Raw genomic sequence first — 20,492 nt, 5'->3', positions numbered from 1 at the left:
AATTTTAATCTATTACTGGGCTTGTTACTAACTTTACTTTATTTCTACATGCCCTGCAGTGAACTATGCAATGACTAAAGTTCAGACTGTAGGACAGTCTGTACTATGAAATTTTTTTATAATTTGAAAAAGCAAGTTAACAATTAGCATTTACTACCTCCGCAAAAAAAGTCAAAAAATTTAAACATATTTTTTTTAGAGATATTTGTAACAATTGTGATAAATAACTGTTGCCATCTACAAAATCACGTTTGAGAGTCAAAACAGACATTTAAACTATTGTATAAAAAATATCACCTTTTCTATATGAATCCGATGTTCGTATTTCAGGATTTTTTTAATATTTGTGTTCAAAGTCTATTCAAACTTCCACAAGCGTAGCCTTCTTGTCAAACTGGTGTTTCACAACGTGCAGTGACAGCAATGTGTTATTGATCACCCTGTTGCAGAGACTTTGAGAGCCTGAACAAGGATGATGTGTTCGGCAACAATGAGCTGGCATTCCGGGTGGCGGAGCAGTACCTCGGCATCCCGGCTCTGCTCGACGCAGAGGACATGGTGGAGTATGCCGTCCCAGACCGGCTGTCCATCCTCACGTACATGTCGCAGTTCTACAGGGCGTTTGTCGGCAGCCACCGAGGTACCCTTGACCTGCCAGCGTGAATGTGAAGTTTGAATTTTTGGGCTAGAGTACCAGTAAAGTTAGAGAGATCCTCTCCATCTTGGCTATTTTTGTATCATTTCGTAAATTATTTTACAGATAATTGTACAGGCTATAAAAGGCATGAAAAAGTAACAAAACTGAAGGTCTGGTCACGGAAGTCACGAAAAAGTCCCGGAATAGTAACTGTGCTGGATGTCATGAAATTTTAATTTCCAGTTGCCCTTTGCTAAATAACGTTTTGTTTTTTGACACCTTAGGCCTTGCTTCATTGTATAGTTGAACACTATAACAAATAGTTGGAGACTGCCTACCAAAATCATGAGGAAATTACTGAAAAAATTTAGTTATTTAGTGTAAAAATTAGCTTGTTTCCGTAAATAGAAGATTTGTTTTGTATAATGTTTTATTTTGATAATTATATTTAAACATATGACCACGTGATATAAAAATAGATACAAGAAAATTTATTAACTCTCCTTACAAAGTCCCGAAATTGTTTCTCGAAAGTATCTGACACCATGTATTAAAAAAAAGCAAAATGATCATGACAAATGTGATTTCTTATAATAGGTTTTATTAATACTGATCCAGTAACAACCATTATTACTCTTGTAAAAATAAATATAAAAATAGTCAATTACCTACTTTTGATTAGGATTTTAGATTTGACAAGACTGACTACGGCAGCTAAATATGACAGATGTTTGAAACACCAGCTGCTTTTTAAAAATTGACTGTAGAACAACGTTATGACGAAATATGTACAAATCGTAAATGGAAGGGTCCTATTCACATTAAGTCAGAGTGTTTTAGGTGAATGTTTGTCTGTGGATGCATGTTTGCATTTGTGTCATGTAAGCAGAGAATTTAATTAGTGCCTATTATTATTCCTTATTGCGATTGAGTAGAATTGAAATCTTTAATCTGTGCTGAAAAGAAGAGGGTTGTTTCCACATTTTTTTAAGGAGACTGATTGGGTGAATGTTACACAGACTGTCAGGTGGCTGCTCAACTGTTTGTTACCACACCAACATTTGTCTAGATTGGAGGGTGTAAACCTTACTAATTTAGCCAATGGTGTACATACATAGACATCTCCCAATGATTTAAATTTTTTTATTGCTTATTTTTAAACCATCTTAAGATGTATTTCTAAAAGTATTTTGCTCAGTAGTTACCTTTCAATATGTATTCAAATTTTTTATTAAGTTTGGTGTCATTATCATATCCATGTTTTTTTGAGATTTGCCATTTTAGCTTTCTCCTTTCTCTCCTTGGCATTGGATTTATTCTGTACTTTCTATTTAATCTTAGGTTTTTGTTACCACATCGTAACTTTCTGAAACTTAATTTCAGCTGCTTGTTTTTTTAATTTTTGGAATGTAATGTAATATTTGTTTTAAAATATTCTCTATATAATTCAGGTAAGTAAAAGGGGTTATCTTTACATTAAAGTTAATTTTGATGGTCCTTAAACTTGTTATAGTTATTGTGGGTTTTTTATGTTGGAAAATGAGGACATTCCAAGAATGTAAGATTGGTTTTTGTACACATACTTAGGCTTCCAAATCTATACAATTTTGAGTTAGTATTGTAATATGTTTGGCAATGCTGCCATTTAAAAAAATGTTGGTAATAGCCTCGCAGATGCTTCCATGTCAAAGGTTTCTTTGCTGATAGTACTTGAAATTTGAATGCTGATTTGTAAGTCTTATTTACTTTTTTTAAAAAATTTTTTTTAAATTTACTGAGATGCTTAATGCACAACAAACAATGTGAGTTTAAGTAAGAGTAGTAAAAAAATTAGTGTGGATCAAAGAAATGCACTGTCTACTGCCCTGAGTGTTTTTACTCTTTAATTGTAATTTATTTTAAAGAAAATTTAAAGAGATTTACAATATATATCCATAAGCTGGAGATGCACTTAATAAGTATGTAAAAGACCTTGAAACCAACATTTGAAGGTGATTGAGAAGTGTGCAGCAAAAAACAGTAGGTATTTTATGAGAGGGGCTTGGCTTCCATGAGTGCCTTGCTGATTTCTGGATATTGCAGGGAATAATGAGAAAAATATGACCCATGAGTTCTTAGGGGACCTGCCTAGTCGAGGTTGTATCTGTGTTAGTGAGGTGGGATGATAAGAGTGATGCCCCGCTGGTTTTGCCAGCTAATTATCATCTATAAGCACAAGGCTCTGAAATTATGTGCTGTCTTCTCGTCATGCATAGGACAACTATGAGATTTGAGTGGTAACCATAATATTACATGGCAGAGAAGGGAATATAAAGTTTTATTGCAAAGCCCTCGAGTGCTTTCAAGAATCTGTACCGGACATTTCATATCCAAGAATTATTCTCAAAACACTTTATCTTAGCCATTATTCACTTGTAAAAAAAAAACAGATTTTAGGAACAACCTCCAGAAACAGAACTTCTTATCCACCCTCAGCATGTTCCTAAATGCTTTTTCTAGAGCATATTTCAAATTGCGTGGTTTCTTGCTGAAGTTCTGCACACAGTATGTGTGTCCAGGTAGGCGGGGCTCTTAAGTGTAGTGGAACCCACTGGTAAACTCGAGCAACAGGTTTTCTTTCTCATGGTATTCTTAATTGCTGGAGTTAAGGTGTGCAACAGCTGCATCAAGGAGTTTCACTTTTTTGGTATTCCAACAGGGAAACATTGAGCATGTGGTAAAACTGACCCTAAAATAAAAATCAAGAATGAATATTTGTGATATTTATGTCTGGATAATTTAATTTAATTTATGAGAAGTATGAAAACAGAGGTTAAGAGATGATTATTTTGTAAACGGGAATTAGCTTTTTAAAAATGATTTTCAGTTTATGTCCTAATTACAACATTAGAAGCAGCATAAATCATGTGGAATGGGTGAGTAAAGATAATTTGTTGAATTTACATGTTAGAGAAAATGAAGGTCCCGGAAGAGCCAGAGGAGATACATTGAAAATTCTGTAAAAAAGGGTCAAGAATTAAAAAAAATATATATTAAATTTTCAGATCTCTCATTGTTGTGGGAGTTACATGAAAGAAAAGACTGAAGCATGATAGTAAATTAATAAAATTGCATAATCCTCTTGAATGGCACCAACAAAAATTGATTGCTGAAATAAATGAATGAGCAAATGCTGAGGAGAGCAGTGTAACAACATGACACAATAGAGGGAGGTGTAGTGCATTGTGGATAGCAGCGCTCTGTCGAGCGGAAGCACCGGGGACAGGAAATGGATGTGGGCGTGTGGGAAGGAGGCAGGAGCTTCCTGCCTGGCTTCCTGTCTGACCAGCGGCAGGCCACTGCGGGAGAGAAAGTGTCGCTGGGTAGTCGCCCAGCCGGCCATGGGAAGTGGGTCGCTTGTGTAACGCCGCCGCCGTCAAGGCAACGAACCTTCTGTCTCGCTGAACACTTGGTTGGTGGGTCTCCTTGACAGTCTTGAGAAGTTAAGAGGGAGGGTACCGGGGACCTAGATTTCTTTTTTTTTAAATTATTATTTAAGAGACGGTGACACTATAGTTTTAGCGATATAAAGTATGTTACTGTATAAGTATATGTGACTACTATGTCCCTATGAATAGATATTAGCAAAGATCCAGAAATGTCAGTTTTTCAGTTATGCCCTTTACACCAGTATGAAGAGAGTTTTGTGTGCATAATAAATATTGGTACAGTCTGCTCCATGTTGTCAGTTTTCTAATGTTTATTGTTAATTTGTTCAGGTTTATGTTTTACAATATTTTCAGATATTTAGACAATTATTTAGGTACTAAAAATTAATATTTTAATTAAAATCAGATATTAGAATTAATTTATAACATTCAAATTTAAATATTTTTACGTGATGTGCTGAGGGTACTGTATTATTTTATTTTAAAATTATATAGGTTTTTTTTGAACACACATGTTGCTCTATTAAGACTGATATGTTTTTATCATAATCAGATGTTCATTAAAAAATTAATATAACTACCTAAAAAAAAATTTTCAATGTAATCATTTGGAATTGCAGAAAGTTTTCTTAAGTTTTTACTTCAACAAATCTAATTTTATCCCATGGAGCTGCAGAAGTAATGTTTTAGATAATTTTAAAGGCAGTGGGCTTAGCTGGATTACTTTAGCTGTCAAGTTTGAAGAAATTATCTCACACGTTTCATTTTAGATAATTTATTCAAACTTGACATGGCTAAAACCCAACTTGAAACCAATTCAGACAGTGGTTGTGTAAGTTCAAGTGCCCTGGTAATAATTGTGTTTATTTTTTTTTTGTGTTTAGCTTTATATTAATAAAAGATCCAGACTGATTTAGGAAAAAATACAAATTGATAAGTTAAAATAATATTGTTAAAAAAAGTTCTAGATAGGGTTTTGCATCTGATGTCTGAACACAGGAAGGCTTTAAAAGCTATATTTTTCGAGAATCTGTTCTAATTGCCCATGAATTATAGCACATACTGGAGTGGGCACCACTAATGACTTCTTGTCATGCAAAGTGTGTGTGATGTACTACCACACATGGCCACTGATTACCTAAGTTCTCAGAACCTTGTCACAATTACTCAACTGTCCTACATTTAGCAAAGGGGTGATTATGTGGTGGTTTTTGTATAGTTGATTTATATTTACCAATATACCTATTGAAAATGTGTTATTGCCATTATTGTGTGTTTACCCTACTGAAACATATGAATTTCTTTATTTATTTTTTTGGTAAAGGCATATTAAAATTGTGAGTCTAGTAGACCTGAAAATCAAAATAAATATTATTATTGTCACTTTTATGTGTCCTAAACAAAAAAAAATTGCGTGATGCACAGTTAGAATCATTCCTGTGTGGTTTAAAACTGGTTTTCAATTTCGTAAGATTACTAATTTTGACAGTTTAATTCATTAAAAAGTCATAAATTTTTAAATGCATTTTGCATCTAGTCGTAGTTTGTAGATTTTGTAACCAAGAATGGCTGAGTGTTTATTGTTTTTACATATAAGTATATATTTTATACATGAGAGAGAAAGCAAAATACTTATTGAATGAAATAGTCAAAATAATTGAGAACTGTTTAGGCATTATTTTTTAAACTTTTCGTTGTGATGTTTTATGGATGTGTTTTACATTTTCTCCTTGTATGTAGAGTATCCCTTAGTATTTAAAGTTTTAATGATGAATAAAGTATGTATAAGAGTTTGAAAAATCTACTTTATGTGATCGTGATCTATATTTTTAATGCATACATTTTAATGATTCATTTTAGTGATGCAGCATTTGTGATTTAGCATTTGTGCTGTAAAATGCAAAGTAGTGAAGGTAGCGTGGGTCTGTTTGCATTTCCCCAGACTCATCTCCCTCGCGGACTGTTCCCAAACGGCCTGCAACACTTGCAGACCGGAGTATAGTGTCGCCTGTCAGCGAGAGTCCTCCTACCAAGGTAAGGAATGCTTGTGTTTGCTAGAATTTTGCTGGCTTTTGCCTTTGTGAGTGTTCTATGTAAATATTTTAGATGATGAGTCTTAAGATTATCAAAAGGATGCGTGAATGTGCATGCATACAGTATTAGAACAGAATGTCATACATTGAAAGGTCTTTAATCCAGCATTCAATAGTTTGGCATGTAATGAAATCCGATGTCAATCGTATCTCTTGCATTCAGATTTTTTCGAGTGAATTCTGATTAACTCTGGCCGCTAGGTCGCATTACAATGCTGTCAGTGTTTTAAGTTCGCTCGGAGTTTTATTTTTACTAATGATGGTTCGAATCCCATTTTTCTCGAATCCGAATCCCAAACAGTACCTCGAATCCACCCCTCGAATCTGAATCCAGTTCTCAAGGGTTAATTATAAAATAATTTATAAGTTAAGAGAAAAAATTAAACATTATGCAGAATTATTTAACCCTTTAGATTTTTATTTAAAAAAAACAAGGATTTTGACACGGTCTGGATCAAGACGATTCCGTTTTTGGTCACATATGTTTCCTGCAGTGCTGAACAAACTTTCAGAGAACACTGTCGCAGGTGGTGAACACAAATATTTTTTGGACAGTTTATATAGCCTGGGTGAACACGCAGACTGAGTTTTCCAGTATTCGAGAATGTTTATTTCTGGGTTAACTGTAGGATCACGTAATGATCTGGTCACTTGATCAATTGCTGTAGAATCCGACATGGTGGATTTAAGGCATTCAGGCATTATCTGTGAGTACAGTGATTCATGTATCCACGGAAATCGGAAAACGAAATTCAACATCCGACGGAACAATATTTTGTAGTTACCAACTTGACATTTGTTTAAAGTCCCAAATGAAGGTAAACGCTTTCCTGAAATATTTAATGGAAACTGGAAGGCGCCATCTTGTCTTCAATGGTTTTAGGCCATAAGAAATATTGTCGTGCGTCTTAAAATTAAGCCTCACTAAAGCATAGTGATTAATATGCCCGAAGTTAAAAGTGACGGGGTGTTTTCTCTAGTTTACCCATTAAAATTTTTAATGTTAATATTAGTTATTTTTTATGTTGCTCAAAATGATTGGCTAACAAATTCATTGGTTGGCCATCATGGAATTCTCAGCTAATACATATTTTAACGTTGGTAGTCTACACAAACCAAACTTGGTCCTAAAAAAATACATAATTAGAACGTGTATCAGAATATTTAAAATTGAATTGCAATTAAAATACATGTGTACAAATACAAATACAAATGCATCCATGTTCATGAATATAAAGTAAGTTTCCCAAATCAGTAAGTTACATGCTTCATGTTTTTTTTTATATAATAATGAATTAAAAGTACAATACAGTAGAACCTCGTTAATCCGTGATGCGCTAATTCGGGAATCGGATAATCCGGGACGATTTAAAAGAGAAGAAAAAAAAGAGAAGTAAAAATTGTCAGCGCTTAAAATTAACGTCACGCGGGCCGGCCGGCAAACACTACAAGCCATCGTGTGGGCCGCCAAACTCTGCAACGCTGTTTGTACCGACCCTTTGTGTCGCCCCCCTTTCAGCTGTCACATTTGTCACTCTTTAAACTTGAGGGGGATGTCCTGACTTCTGCTTCCCGTATCCCTTTGTTTCCACCCGCCAACGCACGCACGGCAGGCGCCTGGCGAGTGACGTGTCTGGCTGGCATTCGGCTGTACGAGTGGGAGGGGGGAGGGTGAAAGGTCAGCACGATCTTATCTTTCTCTCTTTGGCTGTTGTAAATCACCGTGAACTAATGGCTAGGCAGTGCTGTATTTTTTTAAGCCGAGACACTAATTCGAAGACAGCCGGCCATTACCGTGAACGGCCTTAACTCAGCTGCACGCCGGTGTCTGAGAAGCTTGACAAGACCTTCCGGGCTTTTAATCGCTAGTCCGTGAAATTCAGTAATCCGTGATTATCTCGGTCCCGACCATCACGTATTAACGAGGTTCTACTGTACCTCAATAGAATGTGTTCCAAGGAAAACGTGAACAGGCCAAGTAAATTGTAAGCATTTAAGTTTTTAAAGTACTACATTTACATCAATATTTTTCCTCGAATCCTGAATCTTTTCCCTCGAATTTCAAATCTTTTGAATACTAGAGATTCGGTGGGATTGGAAGATTCGAGGATTCGACCGGCCCATCCCTAATTTTTACTATCTGTCTTGATTTAAGTACAGTAAGGTTGCATACACCTTAATATCATTAATAAGTGCTTAATTGGTTTTTATTGAATAAGGGTCCTTAAAAGTCCTTAATATTCACCAAGAATCTTTAAAAACTCATTAATAAAACTGATAGCTTGCGAGTAATGGATAAAAGCAGGAATTTTAATGTTCTTTTGTTTTTGACTTGGCAGAAAACAACACTTTGTTTATGTGTAGTACAATTAGCAAATTTCAAGCCATTTGGTAGATTTTATAAATAAAAAAAAGTTAATTTAATTTTTATTTTTTATTTTACCATTAAATTGAAAATATGTTTATTACTGGCTTTCTTTGAACTTATAAAGTTAATGTAAATGTGATCAAATCCAATGTCAAGGCTTCAAATTTCAGATAGATACTAGGCTTGGGTTAGATGTGTGTTCCAGAGATAATATGAACAATAGGGACGTAACTGAAAGAATGGAACTAACCAAGGAAATTATTATTTTTGCACTAACTGTTTAACATTGTTTTTTTTTCTTGAGGGATGTTGTGATTTCACAAATAGTTTTCTACCTCATGATGGTGGTACAGGTGCTTAAAAAGCACTTAATTTTTGATTGCAAGAGAGGGTATGAACCTTGTACTGTGTTTCCTGTTTTATAGTGGATTTCACTTCAAATTTACGGGTAGATGTCGGTCATGATTTTTCTATGAAGAAATCTGAATCTTGGATTTAACAAGATATTATACATTTTAGACTGTAATGATAATCTGTAATGATTCTTTATAGAGAACAGCTTATTACAACTTGTTTTAAATACCACTGTACTGCATATTAATTTTTCTTTGGTATTCCAGTTAAAACTATGTTTGGATTAGATAATCCAGCCTAGCTGTTGTCTCAAATGTGCTGGTTGAAAGACTTCTCACTGTATGTAGTAGTTTGCAGTGTGGAATTATTCAATTCAGTGAGGGTTTGGGGGGAAAAGAATGGCACAGTTATACCTTGTTCACGGCTACTTGTAGACTTGACTTTTTTCTTCGATGAGTGGTGTAGGGCAATGGAATCATCAAAAGGCAAAGGTAAGCTAACTTGTACAAGCCTCTCAGCTCTCACTCACCCACATAATAGGTATTACACATACCCGTTGCGAATACTGTTTTTTTTTTATTTGAATCAAATAATAAGATAATCACGAATATAGAATATTGTTTAAAATGTAATTTTAACGTGGTGTGATTTTATTTGTTCACAATTCACAGCAGTTCAAGAAAAAAATAATCCAAAACACAGTAAAATAAAAAAGAGAGGAATGTGCATTAAACCATAATTAAAAGGTGTAAAATAAAAAAAAATTGGCAATGCATTTTCATAAATCACTAAATTTTAAGTTTGAAAGTTGTTTTCGTGATCTGATTATATGCATAAAATAGAGTAGTATTAATAGTTTTAAATAATAGTCACTGATTATTACAGAAAACAAATCTAAATTTCTCAATAAATCATCTTAGCCTCATACATGTTACATTGTTTTTTTTCTTCCAATAATCGTTTTGGTAATGAGTCCATCATGGTGTTGGAATGTCCATTGGTAACAAATAATTTAAATAAAAAAATATTAAATTGGAAATTGAATAAATATTTTTTGAACATTCACTGACCCCTACCAATTTGTGATGGTTTGTTAGTTTGATAGGATTTTTAATCTCATGGTAATGCACTGATACTTAGGTTACAGGATCTCCAAGATTATGGTGGGTTTTACCTACTTGGGATATTAGAGTGCTCGTAAACTGTAGTCATGCTGTGATATTAAGATCAAACTCATGACCCTCACCACATGAACATGACCCGTTAGAGATCAATGCCATTACGAACCCATCTGTGATGGTGCTTGGTAGGTAATGCATAGTTCTTGGCTATTGCAAGATTTTCATTAATACTCATCATTATGCAGGGTGGCCACAGACCGAGAAAACCGGGAAAAGTCAGGGAATCGCCTGAGAGGTCAGGGAAAATTTTCTCTTCTACCGTGCATTATTAACTTTAAATATTCCATGTTATGTTAGAATGTGTACCGTAAACCAGTACACAGTGCTGTTCTCGTTCGACAGTATGAAAACAATGGCTTGCGTGCAACATGAATAACTATCGTAGATCTCTTTTTACATGCTAAATGTCGCACACCAGTACCATATTAATTTGGTCTGTATGGTTTTTCTGCTCTCGGTTTTGTCAACAAATGTACTTGTTTTTGAGCACGTTCTAAGAAATCTACAAAATTAAATGGCTACTTTGTTTGGCAGCAAATTTTCAGTTCTTATTTTCGCTTATATCATGCATATTATTTCGTAGGGATTTTTCTAAAATAAAAGGTTTTATAATTGACGTGTTAAAACATTGCAATGAAAATCAAAAGCAAATGAAAAGCCGGTGGTGGGGTAAATTTGACGTTATTTCTTTCGGTTTCGGCTGGGATCGCCATATTGGCTTATTTGCCTTTGTGTACACTTGTAAAGTACCTATTGCTGGTGTTGCGGAAATTATTACGACGGAGTTGTAGGGGTAGTGTTCGTTAGATGTAGTGTTTGAAATGATTATTACTGCAGTGAGCTACTTCTTAGGAATCGTTAATGGGGATTATGAATCGTCTAACATGGCTGGCTAGCTGTTCAGAGAGTTAGCTAACCTATTTTTTTTACAGACGTGACAGACGTTCGATTTGTTTGTTTACACGTGAAAAGATTGCATAAAATTTAGTGTTTCAGTATTTAAAGTGTGACGAAATTTTCATAGTTTAGAAATGACAATTTAAGGAAAGTTCGTTAACAGTTTCATGGTAAGTTGCGAATAATTTGAGACCCTGAACATGATATTTCCAAGAAAGACTTCAAATTTCAAGATGATTGGCTTCAAGATGAGATATTTTGTTTGCGGTCGAACGACCTATAACCGCAATTAATCATGCTCGTTGTTCGCTGTGTCAGAAAACATTCTCCCTCAGCAACATGGGAAAACGTGCACTCACACGTCACATGAATGGTGAAAAACACAGACAAGCAGAAGAATATTCCAAACGTAGCAGTTGTAACTTGGGTATGAACTTTTCTTGTAAGCCAAAGCCTTCTACTAGTGCCAGTGGTAATTCTGATTCACAGTCATCCTCCATGTTGTATACTACTACTATTGTTTCTGATGGTACTGTTCTTGGTAACCAGTCGGGGGTTGTCAGTAAAATGCAACCTGAGAAAAATTGTGAACAGTCAGTTGTGGAATCTGCAGCTCTTTGCATAATGCCACTATCTGGGATAAAAACGTTTGTTTTAAATGAGGTGGTGACTAGGGTTGAAGTTTTGTGGTGCATGCAAACAGTTTTATCACATAAGTCTTTGCGTTGTGCAGCAAGTGATGTGACTGTGATGCAAATGATGTTCCCAGACTCATCAGTTGCCAAAAAAATGCAACTGCAAAGAACAAAAATTGGGTACATTATATTACATGGCATAGCCCCTTATTTCCATAATGAATTAGTGAAATACATATTCCAGTGTACTGAAATACGTAGTTGTGGGGTTTGATGAATCACTAAATAAGACTTCCCAACTTGGACAAATGGATATAGTGGTGAGATTTTGGAGAGAACAGAGCTGCCAGATTTCAACTAGGTACTTCAACTCAGCATTTTTGAATCATGCCACAGCTGAAGATCTGCTGAAAGCATTCACTGAGACACTGTGAGAAATAGATTTGTGTAAAATTCTGCAAATCTCTATGGATGGTCCCAGTGTCAACCTAAAGTTTCACCGTGATCTTTGTGCTTCATTGTTGTCAGATCCAGAGGCTCGTCAATTGCCTGACATTGGTACCTGTGGCCTTCACAGAATTCATGGGGCTTTCAAAACAGGGATTAAAGCCACTGACTGGGACATAGTCGATTTTTTCCGGTCACTCTATACACTTTTCAGGGATGTATCAGCTCGGCGAGGGGATTTCACTCATTTCTCAGGTTCAAAGATTTTTCTCTCAAGTTTTGTAGTATTCGCTGGATAGAAAACTGTAGTGTGGCAAAAAGGGTTATTCAGATTCTTCCGATGGTTCAAAAATATGTTGATGCTGTTTCCAGAGATTCCAAATTGACACCAAAGTGCAAGAGCTTTAACACTGTATCTTCAGCATTGAAAGACAATCTTCTGACTTGCAAGCTGGCTCTCTTTGTATCTGTAGAACAATTTCTTACAGAATTCCAGACAAACACTCCTTTGGCACCCTTTCTATATGAATTGTTGAGCAAAATTTTGAAAAATGTACTGTCAAGGTTTGTTAAAGATGGAATTGTAAATGGAACAAAGTCTGTAACTAGAATGATGATTTCAGATGACAAAAATTTACTTACTGCCAAAGATGTCAATCTAGGCTTTGAAACACTGGAAGCTCTGCGAAAAATCAATGACAAAGTTAAAGAAGTTGAAATTGTTGTGTTTCGTCAACAGTGTAGAACATGTCTTCAGAAAATGTGCCTGAAAATTTTGGAAAGGTCTCCTCTTGTCCACATCCCTACCAGAGAAATTTCTTGTCTGGATCCTGAAGTAGCACTGCGTCCAAACATCCGGGACAAACGATTGGCAATGGGAATGGCTCTCCAACAGCTGGTTCAAAAAAGGCATTTCACAGGCTTAGAAGCAGACTGCATTCAGAGGCATTTTAAATCTGTTTGTGAAAATGACTCTTTTAAAGAAACTATGAAGAAATTTTCAAGAGAACACAGTTTAGATAACCTATGGATGAAAGTGTTATCAGCTTGTAAAGAAAAAACGGAGGAACTCAAAGCATTTGTGAAGAAAGTTCTTATTCTCTCGCATGGAAATGCACCACTAGAAAGAGGATTTTCTATCAATAAGGAATGTATTGTCGAAAATCAAACTGTAGAATCTCTCGTAGCACAGAGACAGGTGTATGATGCTGTTGTAAACATTGGTGGAGTTGAGAAGGTAACAATTACAAAGGCATTGATACACTCTGTCCGTAACTCCAGAACTCGGTACCAAGAAGCTGCAGAAAGAAAAAAAAACAAGAGAAGATGCAGAAGACAGCAAAAAGTGAGAAGAAAAAATTGGCATTACAAATACAAGAATTGGAGAGGAAAAAATGCCTACTTATGCAGAGTGCAAGAACAGAAACTGCTCTTCTTGATGAGGAAATACAGTCTTTCAGAAGACAATGAGTGTGTGATATCAGGCCTAAATATTTGCATTGCTTGGTTGTAACAATTTTTACTTTTCAAATGTTTAATTCTTTTAGATAATGCATGTCTTATTAATTTTTTATTGTTTTTATTATTGTTGAAATTTTTATGCCAAAGAATCGTAACAAAACTGCTAAGAACAGAGATCCTATATTTCTCGTTTTAAAATATATTTATAAAATCGCAATCATGGTTGTGTAAATTAAAAAAAATTGTAGTCAGGAATTTTTTTTGCACAGTCAGGGAAAACCTGGAAAAGTCAGGGAATTTCATTTCTACATTTCTGTGGCCACCCTGTTATGTTTGAATTAAAAATGATGCTGGCAAAATAATTTATGTGGTTGAAAATAGTTTTGGATTTAGCTTTTGGAACATAGTTTGGTTTACCAGGAACATCAGTTTTTGAATTCTATTACATTTCTGAAAATCCTTCAGTAGAAGAGGGGAGGGACTTAGTGCAAGAAAACAGTACCTGAAACTGAGAATTTTTAGCGAAGGGACATTTTTTTACGAGGCCCATATTCAGTTATTTACTAATGAAAACTTTCATTTCAGCTATTGTTGTTTTTTTTTCTGCATGCCGGCACAGGGAGTAGTTGGCAGCTTGTCATCCTACTTTGATATAAAAATTTCCAAGGTTATCAGTTGGTGTTCGTTCCCAGAAATTGAAGCAAGGAAAGTTAATTTGAAGTTTGGGAGTTGCTTTGAATGTGTTTGGAAACTGTACTGTATTTTCACTGGAATTTCTAGGATTTAAGGCTACATTCATCAAACTGCAATTCTCACAACCACTTTACTATCAGGATAAGGATTGGCAAGTTTGAAGTGGAATGTACACTAATTATCATTTTTTCTTGTTTCTGTGTATTACCAAAATTTCAATGAAACTCCTAGTTATAAATGTTAGAAACGTGAGATGTATGAACAATTACACTGCAAATATTGAGTTTGGTAATTATTCATCGTTGTGGAATTTTTGAATAACTACTGTATATACATGTTTTAAAAAGGCAGCCTATCAAAGAAAATAAAGCTAGGTCTCTTTCTTGCACACTGTGTGGAATTCATGCCTAGAGAACCACTGTCCATTAACTTAAACGTACTACATTAGTAGTGTTACGGCAGTGTACGTTCATAAAAGGTTTTGCCAGTTTTTTTATTTGCTTTTACATTGTGGCACAACTCCACAAAGCTGAAATATCAACCTTATTTTTTAAAAAGGTTTGACATAATAGAATTTTGTCTCAAGGTAAATTACAACAGGTATGTACAGCATGGCATGAATATTTTTTTCTAAGTTTCTCATTTCTCCTTTTTCTGTGCTTTTGTTTGGGTTTGTTTTGCACTTTGTTATTAAATATTTTGCTTTTTGTGTTTTTATTATTAAGTGTTTATACCTTTATCTTTTTGTTTTTTTAATACAAAGTATACAATTTTACATAAATAAAAAATGAATTATAGTGTATTGATAACAGCTTTTTAAATTTCTAAGAACTGGTTTAATTATTTTAATATGCATTTTTCATAGTAAAAACCCCCTTCATTTTAATGAGCTATGAAGTATTTAATAAGTTTTTAAATGTGAAAGATTTCTTTTACCAAAGAAGAAAAAAGTCACATTACTTCAGAAATTAAAATTGACATTAAAGATACACTATGGAACAATATAATTGTTAATCATTTTGCTGTGGACAAATTTTTGGAATTTCAATAAATTTGCTCAAAATGTTTGCTAATTCACTTTACACAATCAACTCATTAAACCCAGAAGAAGAAGAAAAAAGATATATGTTTGTGTAGTACAACTGCATGATTTGCTGTGGAACTTTGTGTGTTGTTTTATTTGCAAATGCCTCTTCCAAGCTTTGCTTTCCTGGGGGAGACACTGTAGCTAATGTGTACCGGAGCATAGTCTGTCTTGAGATGCTGTTATGTGCTGGTGTGCTTGATTTTTACCTGTACATCAAAAACCAGGGTGTCACACATTTTGGAAAGTAAGGGAAAGGTCAGGAAAGTTGGAAATGGTCAGCAAAATTTGCTTAAAATCCTGAGAAAGTCACAGGATTTCCTCAGTAATAAATAATTTGAAGGGTCCAGTCTGCCATCGACCAAACTACGGAACGGTTTTTCTTCCCCAGTTCATTTAGAGTTGTGGCACTTGTTATGTGCCCAGGTTGGTGATCCGAGTACATTGTGCTTTCAGTTTGCTTTGGAGCCCAACCTGATACTTTTTTCCCCCTGTTATAACAGCTCTGAGGAAGAGTTTAAGAAATGCAGGGAGTAAAGATATTACTTTTCATCTACAGAAGTGTTTGACAGTATAGGAAGCTAAATAAATGATTGTTCCATCTCAATGCTCGGCATCACTCATAGGTCACAAACTAACTATGACAAGTGAAGAGCTTGGACTGTTGGCAGTTATATTCAAGAGGTCCAGTCATGTCTGCTGTTAGAATTACCCCCCTTTCCCCCCAACTCTTTTGCCAACTCTGCGCCAGATGTTGTGGTTGCTGCGGAAGCTCCCTTGCATCACTTGGCTTTTCGAAGTTTTTGAAAAAGTAATACGCACTTAGCTTCCCTTCTAGTAACTTATACTTAAATTTGGAGATAGGGTCCCGGGCTTTTTTACTGCTGTTTAAGTGGTTTGATCCTCATTGTAGTGTACTCAAGGTCACTACAGATATTGAAGACATGGAAAACCTGGAATAGTCTGAAAAAATTAGGAAATGTCGGGAAAAACAATTAAGTTATTAATTTGTATCTAAAACAGTATTTGTTTTTACGAATATGTAACTAATTATGTAAACAAAATGGTAAGGTGGAGTAAATCAGTGGCGAGGTGAATCAGAGGTAAAATTTCAAAATTTTGTTTTTCATATTTTTATATTGTTTAGATTATTTTTATATATTTCATAATGTTGTTTTGGTTCAAATATCTCTATAAAATTAACAGAAAAAGTTGGTTTCCAATTTTTTTAAAATTCTAAATTGAAATTTCAATTTATGGTTTTACTATAAAATATTTTCATTAATTATTTCAGTGCAAATAGGTTTTATATAAAGTTTTTGATGTTATTTTAGCACCAATTTACAGCAGCTTTTTAGCATGAATCAATATAGTCAATTAAGTTTTGGAGTCACAAGGAGGGAATTTTTATTTTAAACTTTGTGATTAGAACTTTTTTCCATTGCAGAAACATTTTAGTTTGGTACACTAATGTACTTTCCTGTAATAAACATTTTTATAGCAGGCAAAGTTTATTGAGGTATTAGTATGATATAAAGAAAAAACAGATTTACCACATTGTACCGTACCCCTGGAGTAAAAATAAAATAATTTGTGGTATGAGAGAAATTGATATTAAATAAATGTCTCACAATAGGAAGGGTAAACTAAAATTACAACCATTTTGGTTTTGAACAGTGGAAAATTTTTTTGTGTGTGCATATAATAGCAAATACAGTAAACTTCAAATATTTCGGCACGTTCGGAACTTTGCAGGAGCCAGATTACTGAAAATTATGGCTTATCGTGCAGTATTTCCCACGAGCGGTGAACGCTAAGTGGTTGAGCATATGTATCTGGAAGATGGTGTCAGAAGGGACACAAGAATAAACATTTCAACACAAATAAGCCTAAAACTAAATTTTCTTTAAACTACTGCTGAGTTCTGCTTAAGAAACGAGATTTGAAATGATATACCACGACACATTTTACCACTGAGCTAAAGAGACAAGACTAAATAAACGAGAAGTGCGCCGATCACTTCCGAGCTATTCTGAATCACTCCGAATGCTTCCTACTACAACTTAAGTGCATTTTCGACATTAGCTAAAAATTATAGGATTTCAGCTTGCGTTCACTTAGTTCGCTAAAGTCTGTACATTCCTTTCTGATGCCTAATCATCTGGCATTCCAGACCGTTGAATGGCAGACTATTGTAGGTCAACTATTTGAACTGAAAAGTTGTACACCATTCCCTCACTTACCACGACTAATGTGTTTCTAAAAATGTTTGTTATTCAAAATCGTGTATTCTGAAGCTTTAGTCTCTATAAATGCAAGGTTAATTTACTTAATGTGTTCCAAAATGTGAAATATAAATATAAACGTAATATAAATGCGTAGAATAACACTCAATGATAAATTTGTCACACCATTTATTTTTATAAAGCTACATAAGCTACCATCAAATACTTTGTATGACAATACGATACCTTGTTACGGGAGATAGGTGGTTATGTACTATCGTCAGTCGGCTGGTTGGCTTGCCCGCCCGGAAGTGACCCTCAACTCAACGTCGCGTACCTTTCCACAAAATTTTAAACCATCATTTACTGGCAGTTTTGTCTCAAATACTTGAACACTCATTTGGAAGTCATGATTTCAATATGATTTCCACTGCAGTTGCTTGCGCACGTAAAGTTACTGACAGGCAAATGGGCAGACATTGCTTTGTTTTTGTGCGTGCGAGTTCCCTGTCACTTGCTAGACTGAAGTTCATCATGGTCCAGTCTGTAGCCAGGTGACAACGGTACAGCTCTGCGGCGTACGCGCAGATATAAAAACATTTGGTCCCTTACTATTCATAACCTTAACTGAATTTGCAGTAGCTGATGTTTGTGCAACAGCCAATAGCGTAGTCAGACCCGCGCGTGCATCTCTTTCCCCCTCATATTGCTAACTGTATGCCACGGTACATCTGATGTTTACCGAGTCTAAACAGACTTCGTGGCGTCATGCCCGACCTATTTTTGCCTGTGAAATTTCATGCTAACTGGAATTTACAAATCCGCTATTCAAGAATGGGTCACTAAAGTTAACATAGCGCTAAATGAATTCATGTAATTTGAAGACGTGCAAAGTGAGGAATTGGTCTACTTTTCATGTTTAGTTTTTTTGTCTAAAAAAACCTGGAAAAGTTAGGGAAATTTGACCCTAACATTTTATAACAGCCATGTTTTTGGGGTCTGTCCGGGACTACTTTCTCTACAGTATCCACAAGTGTCTGTACACTCCAACCCAGGAAAGACCCTCTGGCTCTGGAAAAATCATTGTTCTCAGAGCACGTACTGTCTACATACCGTGCCGAGATGGCGAGAATTCCCCAGCAGTGCGGAGTACAGACTCCAGCAGATGGGTTACTCTTCCCATCTCCCCCTTCTTTCCCCGCTGGGATGCTTCAATGAAGACATTTTGGTATCGCACTGTTGTGCAAAGGATGCAGTTGCATAACATGATGTTAAATAAGTCAGAGATAGGCTATGAATATTTACAAATTTATGGTCTCAAATACTGAACTTTAAATAGTTGCATACAATTTGTGATGAAAGAAAAGTTTAACAAATGAATTTGCATATTTACATATTTACATATTTACACATTCAATTTACATATTTGGGTTAACATAAATATAGTGTACAAAATAGTACAAAAAAAATAAATTTGGGTTCCGTCTGCAGATCTGAGACAGTAATCTGGACCCTGTTGACCCTGTGATTAGATTCTGCACTACCATGTTTTGTGTGCATGAGCATGACTTTCTTGATGTGGGTTTTTCTCTGATCTTTTTTTTCTTAATGTGGCTCAGAAATGCAGCATGAAAATTGAGTCTCATTTGATACGGGGGTGGCGCATGGTGAGAGCACTTAGCTGATATGATCGATGGGGGTGGTTCTATTACTATTTCTTTATTGGAAGGAAAATTTTATTAATGATTCAATAATAAAAAAAAATATTGTGTACAGTATATCAAAAATTTCACATAAATAAAATTAATAAACTCGAATTTTTTTTTTCAGAGCTAAGCTAATTTATGGGTGGTTGTCAGACTTAGTTGAATTCCAAAATTCAAGCTTTGCATTCATCACTTTGAAATCAGATTCAATTTTTTTACAGGTTGTCATGATAAGTTTTTGTTGTTCTGGGTAATTCAAATTTATAAAAAGTTTTTGGTTTTTTTATTTTTAAAATAATGAAAATAATACTGTTTAGAGAATGGAGTATGCATTTATATGCTTTATATGCTTTTTTTTTATTTAGCACCAAATAAAGATGGGTGCCAAAGAAATTGTGACTTGTGGAGTGTGGATGTTGTTCAGTTGACGTATGTGATGTCTCATTGGCTTGAGCTTTGAAACCTTGTTTTGCTGTTTTCCTTGTGGATGTGCCTTGTGTTAACACTGTTGTTGCTATGTTGCTAGCAAAATCACGTTAACACAAGAGCTGAGTGCTGCTTCTTATGTTGCCCTGTAATTTTTATTATTTTCTGTTTCCCCCAGGAGGAAAGCTTGGACATTATGGGCCAGTTTAAGCCTGAAATATTCTGCTAGAAGGTAAAGTTTGCTTTATTTTGTTGCTTGCAAAATTTGGAGGTTATGTTGGTTTTTTTTTTTCTTTTTGCTTGCTCATTTATCAAGGATTGCTTGAAATTTGCGAACTAACCTCTTGTAAGCTGAAAATGTGATCATAGGTTTGATTATGATGAATTCATTCAATTTATCCTACTTTAATCTCAAAGTTAGGAGTTAAAAATTCTTTTTTTTTACTCTAATCTGGGATCACATTTCATCTTGCTTATATTTTAGCTTTTTTAATGATATAACTCTTTTAGACATCTTTTAGATGCTGGCTTTAAATATACAAAAACAATTTTCTTTTTCCTTGGCAGGTAAGTGATGAATATCTATTAAGTTTATTAATTTGTTAATGTGAAGTACTGTGAAGTGGTGAAGATTTTTCAGATAGTGTTGTGTGCCATCAGATGTCTAAAATGTAATAATTTATTTAATGGTATTTGTTCCAGTGGCTTTTGATAGTGATACTTTTTATTGCAATGTTAACACAACACATGTTTTTTATTGTTTATATTTTACATAGCTTTTAAGCATTGCATTCATTGTATGTGTTATGAGGAGTTTTCATATGCACTTGATTTTCAGGACAACTTAATTTTTGCAT

The 20,492-nt window shown here is 34.8% G+C and overlaps 1 protein-coding gene across 3 annotated transcripts in view; it reads left to right on the top strand.

The window, feature by feature from the left end:
- Positions 1-20,492, top strand: part of LOC134530827 (MICAL-like protein 1) — a 71,277-nt gene that overhangs the window by 12,629 nt on the left and 38,156 nt on the right. For 2 of the 3 annotated variants that reach the window (XM_063366072.1, XM_063366073.1), the window contains 2 exons: positions 450-640; positions 6,008-6,099. In XM_063366072.1, coding sequence (XP_063222142.1) covers positions 450-640; positions 6,008-6,099 — 283 coding nt within the window. Of the gene's footprint in view, positions 1-449; positions 641-692; positions 4,093-6,007; positions 6,100-20,492 lie in introns of those variants that run through there. The other variant, XM_063366074.1, reaches the window with a different exon arrangement.

Source organism: Bacillus rossius, chromosome 3, assembly GCF_032445375.1.
Source record: "Bacillus rossius redtenbacheri isolate Brsri chromosome 3, Brsri_v3, whole genome shotgun sequence".
NCBI classification, from domain to species: domain Eukaryota; kingdom Metazoa; phylum Arthropoda; class Insecta; order Phasmatodea; family Bacillidae; genus Bacillus; species Bacillus rossius.
Note: the sequence above shows the minus strand (reverse complement) of the source record. Positions and strands in the feature narration are given on the sequence as shown.